This window comes from Ornithorhynchus anatinus, chromosome 1 (assembly GCF_004115215.2).
Source record: "Ornithorhynchus anatinus isolate Pmale09 chromosome 1, mOrnAna1.pri.v4, whole genome shotgun sequence".
Classification (NCBI taxonomy): domain Eukaryota; kingdom Metazoa; phylum Chordata; class Mammalia; order Monotremata; family Ornithorhynchidae; genus Ornithorhynchus; species Ornithorhynchus anatinus.
In genome coordinates, this window is record NC_041728.1 from 123,894,421 (window position 1) to 123,919,206 (window position 24,786).

The 24,786-nt window shown below is 46.4% G+C and overlaps 1 protein-coding gene across 6 annotated transcripts in view; it reads right to left on the reverse strand.

The window, feature by feature from the left end:
• The window catches only part of YEATS2 (YEATS domain containing 2), an 84,023-nt gene that overhangs the window by 46,460 nt on the left and 12,777 nt on the right, over window positions 1-24,786 (reverse strand). For 3 of the 6 annotated variants that reach the window (XR_005660233.1, XM_039912797.1, XM_029058890.2), the window contains exons 7-14: window positions 22,575-22,686; window positions 21,490-21,534; window positions 15,872-16,058; window positions 11,645-11,887; window positions 9,936-10,094; window positions 7,845-7,948; window positions 5,175-5,282; window positions 4,598-4,762 (exon numbers count right to left, since the gene is read on the reverse strand). Coding sequence is in view for 5 of the 6 variants with exons in the window: in XM_039912797.1 (XP_039768731.1) it covers window positions 4,598-4,762; window positions 5,175-5,282; window positions 7,845-7,948; window positions 9,936-10,094; window positions 11,645-11,887; window positions 15,872-16,058; window positions 21,490-21,534; window positions 22,575-22,686 (1,123 nt within the window). In the remaining variant the exon portion in view is untranslated. The remainder of the gene's footprint in view (window positions 1-4,597; window positions 4,763-5,174; window positions 5,283-7,844; window positions 7,949-9,935; window positions 10,095-11,644; window positions 11,888-15,871; window positions 16,059-21,489; window positions 21,535-22,574; window positions 22,687-24,786) is intronic. The other 3 variants (XM_029058893.2, XM_029058891.2, XM_029058892.2) reach the window with 3 other exon arrangements.

Below are 24,786 nucleotides of genomic sequence, written 5' to 3' on the forward strand. Positions count from 1 at the left end.
CTAAGAGTTTGGGAGATTACAGTAACGGACACATTCCCTGCCCACAACCGACAGTCTAAAGGGAGAGACAGACCTTAATATACATAAATGAATAAATAAATAACAGATATATACATAGGTGCTGTGGAGATGGAAGGGAGGATGAATGAAGGAAACAAGTCAAGGCGACGCGGGGGCTCGGGGGAGAAGAACAGTCAGGGAAGGCTTTCTGGAGGAGATGCCTTCAATAAGGCTTTGAAGTGGGGGAGAGCAATTATCTGTCTGATATGAGGACGGAGGGCGTTTCAGGCCAGAGGTAGGTTGTGGGCGAGAGGTTGGCAGCAAGATAGACGAGATCGAGGTACAGTGACGTGAGTATTAGAGGAACGAAGTGTGCGGGCTGGATTGTAGTAGGAGAGTAGCAAGGTGAGGTAGGAGGGAACAGAATGATTGTGTGGTTTAAAGCCAATGTGGAAGATTTTTTTTGTTGGATACAAAGGTGAATAGACAACTAGAGTTTCTTGAGGAGTGAGAAACATGGTCTGAACGTTTTTGAAGGAAAATGATCCAGGCAGCAGAGTGGAGTATGGACTGGAGTGGGGAGAGACAGGAGGCAGAGAGGTCAGAAAGGAGGCTATGATAGTCAAGGTGGGATAGACTAAGTTCTTGTATTAATGTGGGTTCCTGCTTCATCTGGAAAACTAAAGGACTTACTGTTAGATTTCTCTATTTGCTTAAAAGGGATCAAATAGTTTAAAATGAGCTTTCAAAATTCTAACATTTATAAGTCTTAATTTTCTTCTCTCCTTTGCTAGGAACGGTACGCGTTCTCTACACCGTAAGCTCCTTGCCACGTGTTTACTAACTGTTATCCGGGAACGTGCCTACTGTTATATTGTACTCCCTCAAGCAACTCAGTACAGTGTTCTCCACAGAGAAAGAACTTAATAATTGCTACGCAGCTTGAGGTACTAAAGTAGTTTTGCTTTCGGGGGAGAGAGTTTAAAAAAGCACTAGAAAAACAACAACTCTAAGGATTGGTAGTTTACTATATTTCTAAACCAGAATTCCTACTTAATTGTGATATAAACTTTTTCCACAAGCAAACTTAAAAATCTATCCTATAAATTTCCTACTTTGGGACAGATGAAAAGAATTTTCCTGTTCTAAAACATGTTCAAAAGTCTAAGAGAGGAACAGCACAGCATTTGACCAATGACACTTAATTTGAATTTTAATACTGTGCAATTGATTCCTTAAACTGCATGGCTTCTCTAGACTGTAAGCTTGTTGTGCACGAGGAGCGTGTCTGCTAATTCTGTTGTATTGCACTCTCCCAAGTGCTGAGTACAGTGCTCTGCACATAAGAATCACTCAATAAACACCATTAACCGATTTATAGCCAGTTATGGCAGGCTATTAAAAAGAGGCAGAAGGTAGGTCACAAATCTTAGGTTCTCTGCATTTTGCTCAGTTCAGAGAATCAATTTTGGAGCCATCCTGGATACTTTTTCACCTTGAACTTGGCAGGATTTGTGTACTGCAGGAATTCTTCAGGGAGAGAAGAGAGAGTAGGCTAATAGGAATGCCACAGATAGACCATTCGGCCTTACCGACAGCAAGATGGTTCCTATTCTTGTCCTGTTTCCTTCCTCCCTTGTCACCATGACCCAACCCGCTACTCCTTAACATTTTCTCAGTTTCCTGGCTTGTCCCATAGAACTTCCCCACATCTTCTCTCCAAGAATAACTGGGTTATTTCCACTGGGTGGTGGTGTTTCCCACGCCTCTCCTAAGTCATCCAGTTCAACCCCCAGGGTAAACAAAATGAGGGAGAGCGAGAGGGGCCGTCCCTCTGAGGGACACCTGCTGCCCACAGCAAGGAATGGGACTGTTTCCCTGGCATATAGTGTATCCTTCACAAGCTACTGGGATTCCATAAACCACAGGGTCCTGTCCTAAAATAAACTACTAGATCTTCTATCTGTCTGGGACACTGGGTCCACCGGGTACAAGGAGGGGCTGAGCTGGCCTGGGCCACCAGCCCTAAATGCCCCAGCGTCCCAGTGACACCGACTGGGCCACAAGATTCCAACATTTAACTTGTTAGCTCTGCAATCCTTCCGCTGGACAGGAGGCCTCATCTGGTCAACGACAATTTGGAGGGAGAGAATTCAAGAACTAGGATCGCTCATCCATAAAACTCACAGGTCCACAGACACCCCCAGACACAACCAAACGGGGCTTTGGGTCCTTGCTTGCTGGCCATACTTGCAAAGGACCCGCTGCACATTCCATCGCACCGACTGCAACTCAGCCGACGTTATCCCGTGAGACTGATACTGCTTTTGTCTCCCTGGCTCCGACCCAGGCCATTGGGAAACCCTCCTGAGCTTCACCTCAAAGCGGGGTGAGCGGTACGGGAGGGAGAGGGGATGAAGGGAAGAGTGCTGCTTGGCTGATTTACGTGTCCTAGTGGATATGGCCTGGGCCTGGGAGACAGAAGGTCATGGGTTCTAATCCTGGCTCTGCCACTTGTCTGCTGTGTGACCTTGGATTAATCACTTTACTTCTCTGCCTTAGTTACCTCACCTGTAAAATGGGGAGTGACACTATGAGCCCCATGTGGGACAGGAACTGTGTCCAACCCAATCTGCCTGTACCCACCCCAGCACTTACTACAGTGTTTGGCACATAGTAAGTGCTTAGCAAATACCATACTTATTCATTATTATTAATGGAAGTGGATGCTACTGAAAATGAGTTGTGAGCTTTCTCCGTTTCCCCTGAGGAGATTTTGCCCAATGAGTCGTAGTCTCAGCCCAGTATGGCCCTGCTTCATTCCTGAAAAGACTGTATCAGAGCCCAAGTCTTCTTCCAGTTCCAAGACAGCGGACGGGAAGTCACCTGAGTAGGAAGGAAGCCAAATATATACTGAGCTTTTAGTCACCTCCCTTAACGGGGCATCCGAAACTCTTTTCTGGGAGCCATGTCTGGTAGGAGAGAGATCACTTTTAAGGAGCACCTATCCATAAGATGAACTTGCTGAAGTCCCCAAACTTGGCAGAGTGACTTAACTGCGCTTAACTGGGGAAATTTTAGAGCTTGTTTTGGGCAGGGAACATGACTGCTACCTCTGCTGTATTGCTGCTTGTTTCACGCCGGCCCCTGCAATTTTCCATCATCAAACTAAAGGGCAACACATTTGAGAGAAAGATGACTCTACTGTATAGCTGAGCACCTAGAAAGAGCTCAATAAATACCATTAATTGACTCAACGATCACCATCAGATGGGCCAATGGCTGTGTAGCCCTGCCTTGGCTGTGCCCTCAACCAGAGCGCCTATCTTCTGGGAACAGATGATCTAGGAAAATGTTAGGCTCTGACCAGTAAATTTAAAAATCAAGGAACCCAAATCCAAACTCATTTCAGTAACACTGCTGAACCGATGCTAGCATTTTTCATCTCTCACAGATCTGGATCCAAACACAGTTTTCTACATCGCACCAGAGATTTCCAGTGGACCTGGAAAACTGTACTCCAGGAGGGGCCCATCTAACTTTATTTTCTTTGTTCTCTGTGAATAAGTAACCACTGCCACTGGGGCAACTTTCAAGTGGCTAACATATTAAGCGCTTAATTACTTCCACAACTATTGGTTCTGCCTTAGCTGGCTAACATGGGCGTAAATTCTGTAATGTATACATCTATAATTCTATTTATTTGTATCGATGCTATTGATGCCTGCTTACTTGTTTTGATGTCTGTCTCCCTCCTTCTACACTGTAAGCCTGTGGTGGGCAGGGATTGTCTCTATTTCTGGATTGCACTTTTCAAGCGCTTAGTACAGTGCTCTGCACACAGTACAAGCTCAATAAATATAATTGAATGAACGAATAATAAGAGTTATTTCTGAAGCACCCCAGTCTGTAGCCCAAATGAGAACCGATAATCTGAGTCATTAATACATCACAATGGGTCCTTTAGCTACTCTCCAAGTGCCGGGAGGATAACGATAATCCAGGAGAAAAAGGAAAAATCAGAATGAGGGTATCGCTTAGGAAAGGAGCAAGCACAAAGACAAAAGACCCAGGAAAGAACATGATCCTCTGGACTTGATTCCTACAAATTTGGGATTCTTATTTCACGCCGGCCCCTGCAATTTTCCATCATCAAACTAAAGGGCAACACGTTTGATGGACAGATGGATCTCCTGTACAGAGGACAACTTTTCAAACAACGATCCCAGGAGTAAAGGGAAGTACAAGCGAAGTGGCAGACCAAAGTGCTGCCACATCTCCATTTTAGGATTTGTGTCAAGGGGACAGGGTCTGAATGAGGACAACAGCCTCCGGTGCCAGAGGACATACTATCTTTCTGCCTCTGTGACCGTTTTGGGATCCCCCGCGACGCCCCCCCACCCCCAACGGCATTCCGATGCTTGTTCTTGGCTCTCCACCCAGCCTCCCTTCAGGTTATTTACTGTAGATTCCTCAGGGCTCTCGCCTCCGGCCTGGCCGCCGTCAGTCATCAGACTTTTAATCAGACGGACAAACTGACAGCGGTCCACCGCGGGCCATCTCTCTCAGGGACGACAGAGTGCTTCGGTGACTATACCTTGGGGGGCGCTGTCCCGTCTCCAGCGGCCACTATCTGCTTCTGGGGTGACACGGCAATCACATGACTCCCTTTCACGGTGACATACTGAGGGAGGGGAGGTTGGGAGGTGGCTCCAGACGCAGGCAGGTGTGCGGGATCTCCGGGTTCCTGTTTTATGATGACCTTTGCGAGAGACAAATCCAACCACACTTAGCAAGGTTTCTCGAGTAAGAAGCCCCCCCGCCACTCTGACAATCCATTCTGTTGTACCCCCGGCCCACTCCTCCTTCAATCTCGAGCAGATGGAAAATGATCCCACTAAAGAGCAGATTGCACTAGCTTCAAAACCCATTCTTGGCTTCGCAGGTCAGGGCATCTTATAAGTGGTTTTCCATGGCAATCGTATGACAAGGACCCCAAAGATCAAGCGAGGCCATCTCTCAGGACTTTAGAGGCTCCATTTGGGGAATCCACATGTCGAAGGCACATGCAGGACCAGAATGCTTCTGTGAGTACTGACGCTTCGCCTAGACAGCCTGAATGTCAGGATGACACTGGACTCCCCAAAAGACACCGGCCCCAAGCAAACGCAAACCTTTGTGAAGGCTCCGAGGCCTCCGGTCACAGGTTTAGGGCTCTGCACCTTAGAATGACTCCCAATTGGGCAAAGGGGTGGCATCGAGGCAAACATGGAGTCTTCCTGCTGAGGACAAGAGAAAAAAAAAATACGACAAACCATTTGGCTGAGAAAGGCATACCAGAATAGAAATAAATTTAATTTTCAGCTCCAACTTGACCACAATCAGCCCTCATTTCCTCTCTTCCCAACCCCTTGTAGATTGCCTTTGCAACTGGATCTGCACCCTTTATTCAGGCCTCCCTCAGCCTACAGCACTTATGTACACAACCATAATTTATTTCTATTAATGTCTGTCGCCCCCACTAGACTGTAAGCTCGTTGTGAGCAGGGAATATGTCTACCAACTTTGCTGTATTATACTCTCAAGCGCTTAGTACGGTGCTCTGCACATAGGAGGTACTCAATGATTACGATTGATTGGTTGACTGGCAAGTCTTTGGACTTTGCAGATGAACATAAGAGCCCTCAAAAGATCGTGCTAAATTTCCACAAGCTTCACACCGGAGATTAACCTCTATTGTGTAGCTGAAGGCAATTTTACAATTTAGCTGGACTTTCATTCTCCAGGTTGTGACAGGGTCTGCCAAATAAGCCTCCTTTGCTGAGAAATCAGAGCTTGGTTCTTCAATCTTACTCTCAGCAAATGTCATCGCAAATACATGCAGACATGTTCCATTCTTAAATAGAGACTATAAAATACTTTTGAAGGATAGCAAGGTATCCTTTAGGGTTACAAGAGTAGCCAAAATACTTCAGAAACACCTAACGGGTTGTATTTCATGGGCAATGAGTATATAATAATAATAATAATAACAATGGTATTTAATAATTATGGTATTTGTTAAGCACTTACTATGTGCAGAGCACCATTCTAAGCGCTGGGGTAGACACAGGGTAATCAGATTGTCCCACTTGGGGCTCACAGTTTTTAATCCCCATTTTTACAGATGAGGTAACTGAGGCACAGAGAAGTTAAGTGACTTGCCCAAGGCCACACAGCTGACAAGTGGCAGAGCTGGGATTAGAAGCCATGACCTCTGACTCCCAAGTCTGGACTCTTTCCACTGAGCCACGCTGCTTCTCTATTTGTTAAGCGCTTACTATGTGCCAGGCACTGTATTAAGCGCTTGGGTGGATACACGCAAATTAGGGTGGATCTCTGTCCCATGTGTGGCTCACATTCTCAATACCCATTTTACAGATGAGGTAACCCCGAGGCACAGAAAAAATGTTGGTATTTTGTTTGGCATTTGTTAAGCACTTACTATATGCAGAACACTGTTCTAAGCGCTGGGGTAGATACAGGGTAATCAGGTTGTCCCACGTGGGGCTCACAGTTAATCCCCATTTTACAGATGGGGTCACTGAGGCACAGAGAAGTTAAGTGACTTGCCCATAGTCACACAGCTGACAAGTGGCAGAGCCGGGATTAGAACCCACGACCTCTGACTCCCATACCCGGCCTCTTACCACTGAGCCACGCTGCTTCTCTAAAAGTCAATGACTTGCCCAAGGTCACACAACAGACAAGTGGCGGAGCCGGGTTTAGAACCCATGACCTTGTGACTCCTGGGCCCGTACTCTACCTATTGCACCAAACTGCTTCCAGCACATCAACATCATCCTCAATGCAGAGCACCATACTATTTGGTATAATATGGTACAACACAGCTGGCAGTCAAGTTCCCTAACCACAATGAGCTTACAGTCTAGCATGCAGTGTGGAGACATGCTTTTGTTACTGTTTGAGGCAATTTCAGTGACAACATCATAAAACAAGCTTCTTCACAGGAGAGAAAAAAACAACCTATTGACAAAATATTGGCAAATGGTAAATAACTCCAAATCCAGTACAAAAAAATTCCTGGGCTTGAAATGCAGATATTCTTTCATTTGGGAGGGGGATGGAGGGAGAGGTTCTTGTATTCTCTCTGCCGGTAACTCAGGGCAAGCAGGTACTCTGCACATAGTAAGTGCCCAATAAATACCATTGATTTATTGACTGATAGTCTCAGTGCCAGTTTCTCCACAATTAAATAGTAAATTTCTGCTGGTCCTCGAGAACAAATCACTTCATGGGACCAATGGCCACTGCGGAGCTCTTGTTTAACGGAGACCTTGTATTCTTCTCCACAGATTTCTAAGGACTTCTGCTCTGAGGGGACGGAATAGAGGAAAACAGCTTTGGAGACAATGATGCGGTCCTACATGTTACCCTACAATCCCGCTTAAATTGAGAAAATCATAAGGTAGAATAAATATTTTAAAAATTGCAATACTCTGTGAGTTTATATCCATTACCACATCTCCATCAATAAATGGTATTTATTGAGTGTCTACAGGGAGCAGAGCTCTGGACCAAGCGCTTGGGCGAGTACAATATTACAGAATTGGCAGACACGATCCCTGCCCACAAGGAGCTTACAGTTTAGAGAGGGAGACGGTTGTTGATATAAATAGATATGTACATCTCTCTCTCTCTGCAGATCTTAAACTACAGGTGAGCCAAGTAATCCAGCAAAAAGGAAAAAGCTAAAGGTACTTCAAATTTACATTGTCAAATGACAATCCTCTGCTGGGACAGAGAATGGCTTTATAAAGATGACCGAGTGCAATAAAGCATACCTTAACAGTAGATGTTACAAAACTGCTTCCATGAATCTTTGGGATAGGGGAACCTGTTCCCTGTGGAGCCTGAGAGACACTGGACAGCTTGCTTGTGGGGCTTCCTGAGAAGGGAGACAGTTTCAGTGTGAAAGGTTCAAAATGGCAGCCACCATCTTTCCTCTCTTCCCATAGCTCTCTTTGAAAACTACCGAGGACTTTCTACATTTCTGAACAGTTTTCCCTGTTAGGTTTCCTCCTTTCTCTTGTGCCACAAACTGGATGGGTGCCTACCTACCAAGAAGAGAAAGGGGAGTCATTCCCGAGGAATTCAGCTGCTTATCTAGAGAGGAGGAGAGAAGTGATTTCATCTCTCTCCATCTCTCTTCTGAGAGGCGCAGTGAAAACGGTTTATGTCCACTGCATCTGACACTCAGAGTCCAGCTGGCATCGAGAAAAATTTCCTTTCAGAAGATTCCTGGAATCACATCAAGGTCATTAAACTGTCCCACTAGTTTCACTATTGGTGTTTCCCTTTTCATGGGTGGTGTACAAATGTCTCCAATTTACAATCCAAAATCTCTTGAATTTACAGAAAAATAAATAGGTGACTTCAGGCTTGGATTTTGGTTTTAATTTTGAGTTGATAAAGCCTTTTCTGCTTTAGAAAATATAACTTTAAAACATAAATGAATATATTGCTTCCAAGGAGGAAAACTCAGTCTTCCAGGTTAGAAGAATTTCAACAATTTCCAAAATGGGATTTGTCTGTGAGTGTGTGTGCGGGGGGGTGGGGGGGAACGATTGAGGGCTGGGGCCAGGAGGAGGAGGAAGTATGGTTTCACAATTAACTTCTGGAAAGTAGTAACTGGAAGATGCTTAAAGTTTGTAACTGCATGAAACCACCAAGATGAATCAGCTAAGTCAACAATATGATCACTGTGAAGGAGCTTCCAGGATTCCAATCAGAATTTGAGGGTTCTAGAATAGGGACACGAATGAATAGTCTTGAAAGTCATCTTCGTGAACCTGTTTCCATTTCTTTCCTCCAGTCTTTGGTGACTGTGGCACCACCTTTTCACTTGCAGGGTTTGGCCATAATTACACTACTAATCCCCTAACCCAGAATAGGAACTGTGAGGAGCAACGGCCTCTGGGTATTTCTGAGGCAGTTAGAAAGCCCCACCCTCTCCTTGTGAGCCCTAGCCCCTCTCTCTTCTTATTTGGGGTGTTTGTGTTTTTCTCCCTTTGTCCCCCCGTTCCTTGAGAACCTATTTCTTCAAATCCTAAAATGGCAGCCTCGCGAAAAACCATACGGGATCCCAGACGGACTCTTCTTTCTTTTTTGGCGTAGGCCTGAGCGGCGTAGTCACGGGTGCCCGCCTAACCGGGGCCGATGGAGGTGATGGTCCTCACTACTTTTAAAGTTGGGCTCCCAGGCTCGCTCATCTCAGGTCTCTGACACAACCTGAGAGCTTCCAGTCAGGGTGGAAAAGACCTCAAGAGTGGCTCTTTGAAGACTATCCTCCCCTCCTCCCGCTGCTCAAATCCCGACTCCCATTTCTCCCAGATGCTCCCACTGAGAGTTGGGCCTTCGGCTTCCAGCACAGGATTAGAATTCTCTGCTCTGCAGAAATCTACCCAGATCTATTCAGGAGGAGCCCCAGAGCCAGCTCAACTAAACGGCTTGTGCTGCAGGAATACCCAAGGCTCTCGGATTCTGGGGGGCACCTAATCCGGTAGGACTCTGGGCAGTAACCTCAAAGAGGTGCCGATGACAGGTCCCACTCTCTGCTGACCCTGGGAGCCACAGCCAAATGTGAGCCTCACGTGGGACAACCTGATTACCCTGTAGTAACCCCAGCGCTTAGAACAGTGCTCTGCACATAGTAAGCGCTTAAATACCAACATTATTACATTTCCATGTTTGAGAATAGCCTTAGGGCTGCTAAAACCCTCCAGAACCCACCACAACCCCCACGGTAACGTTTCGCGGTCAACGTCTTCCAAGGTGCTAACTCGTGCCCCGTCTTTGGCCTCACCCAAAAGCAGCAGTACGAGAGGGGAGGGGGGAACAGCCGTCAGCAACTCGTGCTGAGTCAAACCACCCACCTGCACTGGTGGCTGGTGCTCCCGTGACCTGCCCAGGCTTGTCCACGATCACATAAGGATTATTAAGAACAGAGCTGGCAGCACCTGACTTCATGTGCACCGGAGTGGAAGTCGGAGTGCGAGGTAGAGGAGATGGGCTCGGAGTTGATATTGGAGAGCCTTTATTATTAAAAAAAAAGGAAAAATAAATTTTATTGATTTGTGTAAATAATAACAAGTGCTTACCATGTGTAGGGCACTGTTCTAAGCATTGAGGTAGAAACAAAGTAATTGGGTTGGCTACAAGTCCAAGTCCCACATGGGGATTAAGCCTGTGAACCCTATTTTCAGATGAGGCAACTGAGGCACAGGGAAATGAAGTGACTTATCCAAGGTCACAGAGCAAGCAAGTGGTGTAGCCGGCATTAGAACCTACTGCAGTGCTTTGCACACAGAAAGTGCTCAATAAATATGACTGAATGAATGAACGAATGAACCCTAGTCTTTCTAACTCCCAGGCCCGTGTTCAATCCACTGAGCTGTGCTGCTTCCAAAACAATCAAAATACTTGTTAGTAGCAATTTTTAGAAGTCTGTGGAAGGGCAGAGAGCAAGCAGCCATACGAATTTGGTCTCATCTAGAGGAGACAGGGAAGTACTTTACAGAAGTCATTTAGATTTAGAGACAGTGAGACCCAGGGCCTCTTCTTGTCCATCCCCTCTAGACTGTCAACTCGCTGTGGGCTACGAATGTGTCTGCTTATGGTTATATTATATTCTCCCAAGCATATAGTGCAGTGCTCTGCACACAGTAAGCACTCTTTAAGTACGACTGAATCGGCAATCATTATCCTCATCAATCGTATTTATTGAGTGCTTACTGAGTGCACAGTACTGTACAAAGCACTTGGGAAAGTAGAAGCAGCATGGCTTAGTGAAAAGAGCGCGGGCTTGGAAGTCAGAGGATGTGGGTTCTAATCCTGGTTCTGCCACTTATCTGCTCTGTGACCTTGGGCAAGCCATTTAACATCTCTGTGCCTCAGTTACCTCATCTGGAAAATAGGGATTAAGACTGTGAGCCCCACCTGGGGCAACTTGATTACTTTGTATCTACCCCAGCACTTAGAACAGTGCTTGGCACATCATAAGCGCATAACAAATACCATCATTATTACAATACAACAGAGTTTGTAGATGCGTTTCCTGCTCAGGAGAAGCCAAGGTTCTGGCCCTCTCCCTGTCTCTCTCTCTCTCCTGGCTCACCATCAAATGTAAAGTCCTGCTCTTCAGGAGCAGAGAATGGATGGGGAAGAATGCCCTTCAGGCTGAAAGATACAGTTCTGGAAACTTTCCCTTTAAAAAAGTTGTCTATTTTGTTGTTAAAGTCCTCCCGAAACACCGTCCTCATCCCTTTTCTGTGTGGACTTCTTCCTCATTGGGCCTTGGGTGCTGCCTCCTTCCTAAATTGCTAACTTCTCAAGCACAGGGCCTGCGTGTCTCTTAGATATGGTTGCAGCTCTCGGTCCCAATTCCCGGTGCTTATCAACATTTGACGATACCGGTTTAGTGTCGCGACTGGGGAAGATGTGCAAGTTGGTGAGGTGAGTAGACAGAAGGGAGGGTGGAGAGCGAGGTAAAGATGACTCACTGGGTAACCTCAGTTTACCCCCACAGACAGCGGCATTCCGCTGGGATCCTGCAGGCGTCCCCCGCCCACCAACATCTTGATACCTGATACGATCTTGCAGCTCATGGTGATCGGCTGGAAGGATTTGCCTGGGGACTCAGCCGGGCTGGGAATCTGACCCTGAGGCACAATTTTGCAACTGGCGGCGATTGGCTGAAAGGCTGAGTTGCCATGAGAACCGAAGGCCACTTTCTGGGGAGTTGCCACCTTGGTGGGTGTCCGCTCTATCGAAGAGGGCAAAGAGTAAAACGTGGTGTGCCTGTCAGCCTCGGCGTTAGGAGGAAATCCTGACGGAAGCAGGGAAGAGATTAAGCCTTTAATCCGGCTGAAGGTCCTAAGAGTCTTTCCACAAATCACTCCCCTCCTCCACCACCAAAAATCTCAATAAGTTCACACAACATTTCCTATGAACATTCCCTTCCTGGAGTAAAATTAATGAACCCAAATAATTTTTCACTAATAGCCCAGCCAAAATGATCTCTCCCTGGGTTAATCAATTTCATTTCTTGAGCAACTACTGTGTGCAGAGCACTGTACTAAGTGCTTGGGAGAGTACAATATACCAGAGTTGGTAGATACATTCCCTGCCTACCACGAGTTTACAGTCTAATGGAGGAGACAGACATTGATATAAATAAATTACGGATACATAAATAAACACTACAGGATGGAGCTTGGGGTGAATACCAAGTGCCCAAAGGCAGAAGGGAGAGGGAATCAGGGAAAAGATGTCTTAACTGGGGTTGAGAGAATGGCGATGTGTAAGCCTGGCCTAATACTAACTCTTATTCAGTGATTTGCTTCATAATCGAACAAAAAGTTAAGACAATAAGCATGTTACATAAATGCTACCAAACTGTGTGTGTATACACGTGTATATTCTTTTCCCCTGTTATTTTGGCTGAAGAAATACTTGACCAAAAAAAAAAAAGATGAATAGATTCACATTAGCCCGCCACTTAACCTGAGAGAAGTTTCAGCAAAATTATAAGAAAAGTAGCTCGGAAAAAGCTCCTTTAAGCAAGTTTGTACCACATTAACCTATAACTCTGTGCAGAAAATTTAGGACTACACTCAGTTCTGCCAATATGGAGGCTTCATCAGGTGCTTTGGCACCTAAGGAACTGGTGACATTCTTCTTTCAACATGCACTTTATTGGACTCGATGAGCTGAGAATGTGTCTGTTTACTGTTGTACTGTACTCTCCAAAGTGTGCAGTACACAGTAAACACTAAACCAATACAACTGACTGACTGATATCAAATAATTTGTTTTTGTGCATTGTGCTGGAAAGGTATGTTTCAAGAAGCAACTCTTCTTCAGCATGGAGTAGTGGATAGAGAATGGGCCTGGGAGTTAGACGATCATGGGTTCTAAGGTACAGTAAGGAGTTTCTGTTTGATTTGGTGGTGGATGGGCAATCACTAGAGGGTCTTGAGGAGTGGGGGAATATTACCTGACCCTTTTTTGTAGAAAAATGATCTGGCAACAGCGTGAAGTATGGTCTGGAGTGGGGAGAGACAGGAGGCAGGGAGGTCAGCTAGGAGGCTGACACAGTAATCAAGGCAGGATAGGATAAGTGCTTGGATTAATGTGGTAGCAGTTTGGGTGGAGAGGAAAGGATGAATTTTAGCAATGTTGCGAGGGTTGAACTCACGGAATTTAGTGATAAATTGAATATGTGGGTTGAATGAGAGAGAAGAGTCAAGGATAACACCAAGTTTATGGGCTTATGAGTCAGGAAGGATGGTGGTGAAAAAGTCAGGGAGAGGACTGGCTTTGGTGGGAAGATGAGGAGTTCAGTTTTGGACATGAGGTGATGGCAGGACCTCGAAGAAGAGATGAATTGAAGGCAGGAGGAAATGCGAGACTGCAGAGAGGAAGCGAGATTAGGGCTGGAGATATAGATTTGGGAATCATCTGCATAAAGGTGGCAGTTGAAGCCATGGGAATGAATGAGTTCTCCATAGGAGTGGGTAGATGGAGTAGGTGGAGAAATGGAGAACAGAACTGAACTTTGAGGGAACCCCGCAGTTAGGAGGTGGGAGGCAGAAGTGGAGCCCGCAAAAGAAACAGAGAATGTGCAGACCGAGATATAGGAGGAGAAACAGGAGAGGACGGTGGCAGTAAAGTTGAGTTTTGATAATGTTTCCAGGAGAAAGGGGTGGTCAACAGATTCGAAGGCAACTGAGAAGCCAAGGAAGATTAAGATGGAGTACAGGCTGCTGGATTTGGCAAGGAGATCATTTGTGACCTTTGAGAGCGGTTTCTGTGGAGTGAGAGGAACTTCAGACAGCAGGTGCAGATAACTCGATCAAGGAGCTTGGAGAGGAATGGCAGGAGGAAGATGCAGAGATAGCTGGAGGGAACCATGGGGTCAAGGAAGGTTTTTTTTTAAAATAGGGGAGACATGAGGATGTTTGAAAGCAGTGGAGAGTGACACGTTGTAGATGGCGATCAGGGAGGGAAGGAGGCAGGGGGCAAGTGTTCAGATAAGGCGTGAAGGGATGGGGTCAGATGTGCGGGTGGAGGGGGTGGATTCTGAGAGAAGGCAAGAGAGGTCCTCTCAAGATACTACTGCAAAGGATGGGAGAGTTGAAGAAGGGACTAGGGGAGGGAGGGACTGGAGAGGACCACGGAAGACTTTAGGGAGTGAGGCAAAGGAGGATTTTCACCTACCATCTCTATGGGGATAATTCTAAAACTACTTCTCCAGCCCTGACCTTGCCCTTTCTTTACAAACTGCCATTTCCTTATGACACAGGACATCGCCACTTCAACGGAACTTGGCCAAAACTAAACTCCTGTGCTTCCCTCCCACCTCCTCTCTTCCCTAGTTCTAACTTTCCCATTACTGCTGCAAACATCACCATCCTCCCCCATCTCAATCTCTCAAGCCATCAGCCTCCTTTCTTTTGACCTACACACTGACCCTCACCAAATCCTGTTGGTTCTTACTTCACAACATCTCCACAATCCCAACTGCCAACATGGTGGTCCAAGCACCTGTCACCTCCTGTCCTGACTACCTCGTCAGCTTCCTTGGGCATCTCCCTGCCTCCAACCTCTTCCCTCTCGGTCCACACTTCACTTTGCTGGCTGGATGATTCTTCCACAGCAATTTTTGTGTAAATCCCCCGATTTCTCAAAAGACCTCCAATGGTCGCTCATTCTTCTCTTAGTCAAGCAGAAACTACAGACCAATGGCTTCAACTCAATTTCCTCCCACTACAAGCCAGCTTTCATGTTTCATCTCTAAAGCTAGCTTAATCTACCTCATTCTCACTTCTTGCTGTCAATCTCTTGCTCACATCCTCCCTCCTGTCTGGAACTCCCTCCCCCTTGATGTTGTTGCTACTATTATAACTGTTTACTATGCAGCAAATTTAAATAGCCCTCCTAACAATACTGCTAGCTTCAAAACCCGACTGGGAAAGGAACTCAATGCACCCAGCTGCTCCATCTCAGACTGAAGACTCTGAATTATTAAGGCTGTGGAAGGGACGTTCATTGCAGGCAGGTGAGAGGCCATAAATGCAGAGCGGGACAATTGCTTGAAAGAAATCCTGGCCCCCAGAACTGCATTTCTGAGCCAAAAGACGAAGCGGCCAACAAAAATTTGGCATCTGCGTTTTTCTAACCACACACAAGGTTATTTGTTTTCCCCAGGACATCAATTCATGACAAATCTTGGTTCAAAGCTGTCTCTCTCTCTCTCCAGACAAGCTAGAAAAAATATGGATCCTAAGCTTGACCTGGAAAACCCACCCTTAACCAGATTCCATCTTTTGCCCTCTTCCTTCAGCCTATTCCCAATTTAAAGCATGTTCTGAAATGAAGATTTGAAGGGCATAGGCCGAAAAGACACGAGAGAAAGCATGAGAGAGGACAAGGGATGGGGAGAAGAAATCTGCTATTTTCTGAGTCTTGGCATAATATTGTACTCTCCCAAGCACTTAATACAGTGCTCTGCACACAATAAGAGCTCAATAAATACAACAGATTGACCGATTATACCACTGCTGAATGCCCAGAAAAAGAGCAACAGAACTGCAAAAGCAGGACTACCCAGCATGTGTTGAAACCAGAAACGATGATTCGAGTCACAACTCGGCAAATGGACGCAATCACATGGTGTGGACGGCTCTGTGGGAAGTAGCGTGAGAACTCACAAATTCACACTGATCTCAGTGATCCGAATTGAGGGTTATAGGAATCATTCCACCACGATTCAAAAAATAAATAAATAAAACCACGAAGCTCGCTTCACCTTTATCTGCTGAGGCATCAAGTACTGCCTCGTGAGTTTGCTTTATTGGTGAGGAAGCTTTCACAGGGGCCGGAATGGTCACGGGTAGAGGCAACGACATGGGTAGGTCGGCCGCATCCGACTCTGCGGGCTGAGGATAAAGGAAGTCTTCTCCCAGAGAGTGGCGATGAAGCTCAACATCCACGACCTGCAGGGTCAAAGGGCAGGATTATAACCACATGGAATCTGGGGAAATGAGGCAGCAGGATAAAATGTTGCATCGGTATCCCGTCCGCCTACTGTGCCGGCAAGGGTTCCGGCAGCCGGACCTTTGGCCGGCAGATGGGGGACGCCATCGACCCTGCTAGGCAAGTAGGGGCAACTGCGGATCTGCCGGAGGGGTGCAGAAAGGCCTTTGTGGGACTTGCTTTGGGCTATCCAAGTTAGATAGGGTGTGGCTCCCAGTTTGGGTGCCTCTGGGAGAGACTGGAGCACCCTGAGGGCAGAGATCAGTCTAAGGCCTCTACTGTACTTTATTGTCCCAAAACCTCAGTTCAGTGCTCTGCACACACTAACTAATCACTAAATGCCACTGATCAACTGAATGAATTGGAGCAACGTTAGGACCCCTAGGCCTTGGGAAGAGGGATCGGAAGAGTCCAGACGTCATCAGGACTCCTGGGATCTTCTCCAGGGACCGCTGGAACGTCACAGGGCCCTGGAACCACGCATCCCATCGGGGTTCTTGAACAGGGAACCACTCGGGCCAGGATTCCTGTGGCTGAAGCTAGTTGCCAAAGACACACCCAAAACTCTAGCTGGTTGTCAGGCTGGACAGAAGCCATGTATGCTCCAAGCAAGCAGGCAGCCCTGCTCCTAAGAGAGGCTGACAATAATGCCCAGATTTTGCACTGCGGATTAATAAACTCCTAATAAGCAGCGCAGTGGCTGTTGAAGGAAATCTCAAACAGGCAAAAGTCACTAAATTCTCCACTCAGGAGTTAGATAGGGCCTCGAGAAAGTCTAGCCTTCGGGCGAAAAAACGCCTTAACCATCAAGTTTAAAATGGAAAAAGCTGTCACAGACCAAGCTTGGAACCTGCCCAAAAGGAATAATGGAGTGAGAGCTTTTTCTGTAACCCTGTAACATGCCACAGCAACAATCAATCATTTGTCTTTACTGAGCGCTTCCTGTGGACAGAGCACTACAGTATCAACTAGTTTCCAATAAACAAGTGTTTTGGAAAAGCCTAGCTGCAAAAGATTTGCTTATTTCTGCAAAAATGTTTTGCTATGAAGAACTATTTCTGGACTGTGAGGTGACCGCATGAAAAGCCAAGACTGAGAATCGATCAAATGTTCACTTTTCCTCCGTGGTTACTAAGAAAAGTGGAAATGGTAGGACACGTGACCAAGTTAAATAGTTGCTTAGTTTAGGAGGCGGGATTCAGATCAAACACTAGACCTGTTTGGAGCCCAGAGTGCAATGATACACAGAGATGAATAGAAACATTCAGTGTTCTATAATGCAAATTCCCAGCTAAGTATCAAATTATAAGATCCTTGATTAGACTACAAGTTCCTGAAGGGCAGGGAACATGTGCCTTGCTACTAAATACTCTCCCAAGTACAGTGCCTAGTACTCAGTAGGTGCCCAAATCGTGCCATTAAAGGACGGTCTCTTACTCAGTGAGGGAATGGGTCTTAAGAGCGGAGCAGTGAGGACTAGAAGAGCACAAGCCTGGGAGTCAGGGGGCCTGAGTTCTAATTCCAGCTCTGACAATGAGCCTGCTGTGTGACCTTGGGCAAATCAGTGAACTTCTCTGTGCTTCAGTTACCTCACCTGTAAAACAGGGATTCAATAACTACTCTCTCTCCTACTTACTTTGGGCGCCCTGTGAGGGACAGAGACGGTGTCTAATCTGATCATCCTGAATCTTCCCCGGCGCTTAGAACAGTGCTTCACTCCTAGTAAGTGAATTATTATCATTATTATTATTATTATGTCTTATGCTCAGAGTGCTGAAGCTAACTCCTAATGTCCACCAAATGTCCAGTCTCATGTAGGACAGGTTTTTCAATCCATCAGTTGATGGTATTTATTGAACGCTTTACTATGCGCAGAACGCTTGGGAGAGTACAACAGAGTTGGCAGACATGCTTCCTGCCCACAATAAGCTTACAGTCTGAAAGGGGAGACAGACGTTAATATAAATAAATAACTTATGATATATAATTTAAACGTGTATGTAAGCGCTGTGGGGTTGAGGGTGGGGTGAATATCAAATACCCAAAGGTCACAGAACCAAGTACACAGACGAAGCAGGAGAAGCGAGTCGGGTAAAAGGGGGCTTAGTCGGGGAAGGTCTCTTGGAGGACATGTGAACTTAATAATTATTTGAAGGTGGGGAGAGTGGTAGTCTGACTTAATTGGAGGGGGAGGGAGTTTCAGGGCTAGGGGAAGGCTGCGGGAAAGGGGTCGGCGATGAGATGGATGAGACTGGGACACAGTGAGCAAGCTGGCACTAGAGAAGCAAAGAGGCTGGGCTGTAATAGGTCGGTTTTTAAAAAAATTTTCAGAGTTGAAGAAATCAAGAGACCCCCGTAAGCGAGATGCAAAACAACTCTGGCATTCTCAAATATAAAACGGGTTAGGGCTCCTTGACTTGGGTTCTGTCAAAACACAGTGTAATGTGAACCCGGTCTGAGCTAGAAAAAAGGAGATTCGGTTCCAAATCCCCAACGACTGAACTAAGCCTACTTGAGAGGCATCTTGAACCGCAGCCAGACTGACCAGTGGATGCCCAGCCATTGCTGAGTCCCAAGCCGACAGGGTGGGCTTCAAAAAGCTTGAGCTAAGCCCCCTTGGGCCACAGCTCAAGGGGGAGTTGGGCAGCCACGGCCCCCTCCTAGCCCACCCAACCAAGGCTCCTGGAGTTGCCACTGAAGAGATCATATGCCCCATGAAGTCGTGCCAAGCCATCATGTGTCAGGAGGCTCAGAAGAGCTCTGTATGTGCCCTCTCTCTTTGGCTGCGGGTCAGGGGACAGTCAGGCAGATTTAGCTTTGGCTTCGGGTGGCTTGGCAGACGCAGACCAACATACTCAGCCAGCTCAGCTGCTGGTTGGCCCCCAGGAGTCCTTACTTCTCCTCCGGCGGCGCAAAGAAGGCAGGCCTGAGCATAGCCCATCTGGCCAAGGCCCAGGGACGCTAGGGAGAGCTCGACTCCGACTGTCCCCGAGGGCTGGGCCGTGACCTCCCGGGGGCCCCGGTGTTACTGCTGGGCTGCCCAGGCTCACGGAGCGCTGCCGCGCCGACTAGTCGAAAGAGGGTGGGCCTGGGAGTTACAGAACATGGGTACTGATTCTGACTCAGACACTTGTCTGCTGGATGACCTTGGGCAAGTCCCTTCACTTCTCTGGGCCTCCATTCCCTCATCTGTAAAATGGGAATTAAGAGTGGGAGCCCCTTGTGGGACAGGGAATGTGCCCAACCCGATTACCTTGTATCTACCCCAGTGCTGAGAAGAGTGGTCGGTACACAGTAAGCACTAAACAAATAGCACAGTTATTATTATTATTATTGGCCGAGTTGCTCAAATCACTATCTGCCCCCAAATCCCTCTTCCGGTCCCGCAGAGCTGCCTTAGGAAGAGGAAAATGGAGGGGAATGAAGCCATCTTCCAATATTTGCAGACTGGAAGCTCGTTGAGGGCAGAAAACATGTCTATCAACTCTGCTGCACTGTTCTCTCCCAAGTGCTTAGTACAATGGTCTGCACACAATCCTCTAGACTATCAGCTTGTTGTGGGGAGAAGGAACGTGTTGACCAATTCTGCTGTAGTGTACCCTCCCAAGTGCTTAGTACAGTGCTCTGCACACGGAGAGCGCTAAATAAACCACTAACAGACTGGAGGTGCTGGGGGGTGCTGAAGCTGGGACAGGGTGATCCCAGCCCGAGGTGACACCGGTCCTCTGAGAAGGGAGCGAAGTAAGAGCCAAGACTGTAGCAGGGACCTGGCTAGGGAGACTGGAGAGAACTGAATGTTCCTCTGGAGACTCAGGGGAAGGATCCTCTAGACTCTAAGCTTCTCGTCGGCAGTAATAACAATGGTGACGGCATTTAAGCGCTTACTATGCTCCAGGCACTGAACTAAGCACTGGGGTTGATACAGGCAAATCAAGTTGGACACAGTCCCTGTCCCATGTGGGGCTCACAGTCTCAACTCCCATTTTACAGATGAGGCACAGATAAGTGACTTGCCCAACGTCAGCCGGCAGGCAAGTGGTGATTCCCAGGCCCGTGCTCTATCGCCCCCACCATGCTGCTTCACATATCTACCAACTCCGCTGTATTGTACTCTCTTAAGTGCTTAGTACAGTGCACTGCACAAAGTAAGCGCTCAATAAATGCCACCGATTGATTGATGGTAGAGCTACATCACCTGAAAAGTCTACAGTAAGAGGGAAGGAGAGCTGTACTGGAAATCTACAGCCATTCTGAGCATACAAATCAAAAGACAAAGGAATTCATAAGAGTGTTTTCAATCGCCAGGGAATAGTGAGCTTAGAGTGACAGAAACACTTCTTATCATTTCTGAGAGGTAGGGAAGCAGCACGGTCCAGTGGGAAGAGTATAAGACTGGGAGCCAGATGATCTGGGTTCTAATCCCAGGTCCACCACTTGCCTGCTGCATGATCATGGTCAAGTTACTTAACTTCTTTTTGCCTCCATTTTCTTATTTGCAAAATGGAGCTTAAATTCCTGATCTCTCTCCCCCTTAAACTGTGAGCCCTGTGTAGGACGGAGATCTTGTCTGATCCGACCTAACCGAATCTACCCCAGCATTTAAGACATTGCTTGGCAAGTAGAGAGCACTTAAATACCAAAATTATTACCGCTTCTATTATTACTATCATTACTATTACAGCACGACTCTTCGTAATGGAAGCTTCCTCAATCACCTTTGCAACATCCCGAACAGGGGACAGAATAGGTATGAGCTTTACTTAAAAGATGAGAAAACTGTGGCCCAAAGGTTAAGTGGGTTGCCAAAGGTCATTCAGTAAGGGGATGGTAGAGCTGGGAATAGAACACCAGGTTCCAGATGCCCAATCAAAGACTGATGCCAAGTACCATAACAAGAGTAACTGCCTAAATCTGGATAAAGTAAATTTAGCACACCGGACTCTCTCGAACAGAATTTAGTTTACCTAAGAGGCATCTGATTTAACTGTCCTATTATAGTTGCCTTGACACTGCTTTAACTCAGTGGCTTTTCATCTTGGGAATATGAAAGAAGAAACTAAAACCCTTAACTCTCATCCAATTTTCTTTTTTTGCTTTTTAAAGGTATTCGTTAAGCACTTACTCTATGCCAGACACTGTTCTAAGCCATGGGATAGATACAAGGGAATCAGGTTGGACACGGTCCCTGTCCCACATGGGGCTCACGGTCTTAATCCCCATTTTAAAGATGAGGTAACTGAGGCCCAGAGAAGTAAAGTGATTCGCCCAAGGTCACACAGCAGACAAGTGGCAGAACTGAGATTAGAAGCCACATCCTTCTGACTCCCAGGCCCGTGCTCTATCCACTAGGCCACGCTGCTTCATTTAGCAGCTGGATCAGCAATAGCCTACCGTTTCTGCACCAAGGGTCTGCAAACCAGTGTACGTTCTATCCAGCTGCGGGACGACAAAAAGGGAGAATACCATGATGAAAAACACATCTGTGAATTCATTTAGAAAAATCTAGATTACAATAGGAGACCATCATCCACACCTCGACAGCAGCCTTCTTACACAGAACCCATATAAGTCCTCAGGTCCCTCCAGAAAACCCACACAAGAGCATCTTTTCTCGGAAGCGCACTTAGAGGATGTCAAAATTATGATTTAAGGCAGAAGCTATTGCGAATGCAAAGCAACATTATTTTGCCAAGCTACCAACTGATTTATCTGCTTAGTTAAGTAATGGCGACAGCCCTTTTTAAAATGGTGGTCATAAAATTCCTTAAGTGTTCCAACTGTCCTTTAGCAGACTGACTTGTTCTCCTTCAGAGTTCGGGAGAGCAAGGCTGCAGTTAGTGCCAGGAAAAAGCTTTGTAGAATACTGATTTGATGATCTCAACTGAACCCAGCACTCTGTCTCCAAGGCAGAGGATATATACACAGAAGAAGCATGTGGTGGTTGCCCTCCTTGAGAGCCATACTGATGGTTACAGATGTATTATTTAACATTCCGCCATGAACAAAACTTCCCAAGCCCTTCTTAAACCTATGATATTTTCGTCCCACACCAAGAGCCCGTGGCAAAGAACTCCATATATTTGTCACTTAATGGATGAAAAAAGGTACTTCCTTTAGTTTGTTTTAAATCAAACCATCTTTAAACTTTAATGAATGTCCCCTCATTCTGCTGTGGTGGAATTCAGGACACAGCAAGCACTGAATTGTCTATGCCCATAAAGGGTCAAATACATTGTTACACACGCTCACACAAAATGGAGGCTCCTTACTTAGTCTTACCGAGCACTCTCATCTGAAAGAGGTCAAAGGTCCTGTCCTATGCTCAATACTGAGATTACAGGGCACTAGTGGCGCCTTTTCCCACTCACTCGATTCTGTCGATTCTGTCACAACGCTATAAACAATGAATACAAACTTGAGTCAACACAAAACCAATTCCACGTTCCCCCAGGAGACCAATCACTGTGCTACTGTACCTTTAAATTATGTATGATATCTATCCGCTTGTTCTGGTTATCCTTAAAGTGGATTTGAACCCTCACGGGAAATTCTCCCCAACCCCTCCTGGTCAGGTGAAAAGGTGGCTCCCTGGGGAGAAGAAGATATTACGATTTTAGTCGACAAAGAACTAAAACCCCCTAAAAGCTCCTCTCCTCTCAAAGAGAAGATCTAAACCCCTGAGACACATATGGAGGGAACACTACACCCCAAAGCGCTGAATTGGAAAATGCATTTCGGACTCTCTCACGGGAGTTGAGAAACCACAGTAGCCAAGAGGGTGCTAAGACTGGGCTTAAAAAATGGTTGCTGGATGGATAAGGAAATCTGTATGAGTGAAAAGCCGAATCACCCCCAGTGAGGAACAAATGGGTTTCTGGGCAGGTGAGATTCTAAGACATCTGAGCTGTAGTTGCTCTGCACAGGAAGAGTGGAGTAGCAGCAGTTACTTCAACTCTACAGTGAAGCAGCAAATCATGTTAATTTCATCCAAAGGGGTTATAAAAGCCAAACCAGACTCACCAGGCGCAGCCCAACACACACCCAAGCCTGAGGCCCACCAACTCCATACTCCACACTCTCAGGGTTCAGATGAGTTCAGAGCTGAAGAAACCTGTGTTAATTTATGGATCCACTCAGACGTCCCAGAGTCACTCAGACAAGCGTGGGCTTGGAACTGGAGCAGGGATCTTTACTCATCTGGGTCCTGACTCTTGGAGCAACCCTGCAAGCATCCGGGCCAGATGAAAACCCTGGGCCCTGGCCCGGCCCAAGTCTGTTACATGGCTCAGAGTCCTGACTGGACCCTCATTTTGGGATGGGATGGACAGCTGACCGGCCGCCCAAGCACTTAACAAAACACATGAAGGGTTGGCTCTGAGGGCTGCCGGGACTTGAAGCCCACCTGCAATTCCAAAGTCTAAAGACAACCCTGGCAACATCACAGGGGCTAGTCAGTCCAGGAGAGCACTAATCTCGCCAGAAGGGACCTGGAAAAGGGATTTCAGGGACCGATCCGACCCCACGCCCAATCTCTGCCATTCCATGGCCCAGGGGCAGTGCTCACGGGTCTTGAACATCCCAAATTAGGACCCGTCCAACAACATTTTAATACCTACTGCCTCCCGTTAGCAGGAGAGAACCTGCTCTGCACACAGAGAGTGCTCAACAAATACAACTGAATGACTGATTAGCAGACAACTATCAGTAAAGCTTTCAACTCAGATGGAAAGAAAATCAGTCAGTGATATTTATTGAGCACTCACTGTGCCTAGACCACTGTACTAAATTCTTGGGAGAGGACAAGAGTATAACTTTTAGTAGAAGATGGAACTAAATCAAGATGCTAGGCTAAAATGTTTCTCACATTCCTTGTCAAACAGGAATATTTTCAAAGAAAAGAAATATAATCTATCAGCATCTCATCAGGTGGAGAATGGTAAGAGAAAAGTACAGAGCTAAGGAGGAAACAAATTTGTGGTTTTGATCTAAAAGTTTGATTAACATGAGTTTTCTAGCACAGCTGCAAAACAGGCCCTGCCTCTTTGGCAGCTCCGGCATTTGTCGCACAGCATCAGACAACATATACGTAATGCTTTATGAACCTCAGAAACGAGCACAAATAGCTACATCTAAATCCAGGACTCCGAAAGAGGATTCCATGTCATAAATCAAGGAGGTGACACAGTAGAGAAAATACATGAAAAATGGCTACATTAGCATCAGGTTATCATCACCAATACAAAGAGGACTATTTTCCAGTCTTCCAAAGCTGCAGAAGAACACCGGAAGTTGCCTGTTTGGCAGGCTAGAGGAGACCAAGATTTGGAGACGGTAGAGAGCAGCCTCTTTATTTGTGAGGACTTTTGAAAAATTTCATCTCTACTCAATACAATTTTGAAAACTTCTCCAATGTCAGGCCTTAAAATATTTGCTTTCCATAAATTCTAAGCTACTTCGGAATACATTTTTCTTCTAGAACCACGACACTCCCTTCTCACATGATCTTGGTTACATTATATAAGATGAATACTCTGAGATGTAAAGCTCAATGAATATTAAGTGCTGACAGGTACAAAGCTGGGATGCCTGGCAAGACCTGTGTTCAATCTCATTTTTGACTGAGATTTATATTTGCAATTCCTGCATTACTTGACGTTTCCTCTATTTAATAGAGCTTAACCTACATGG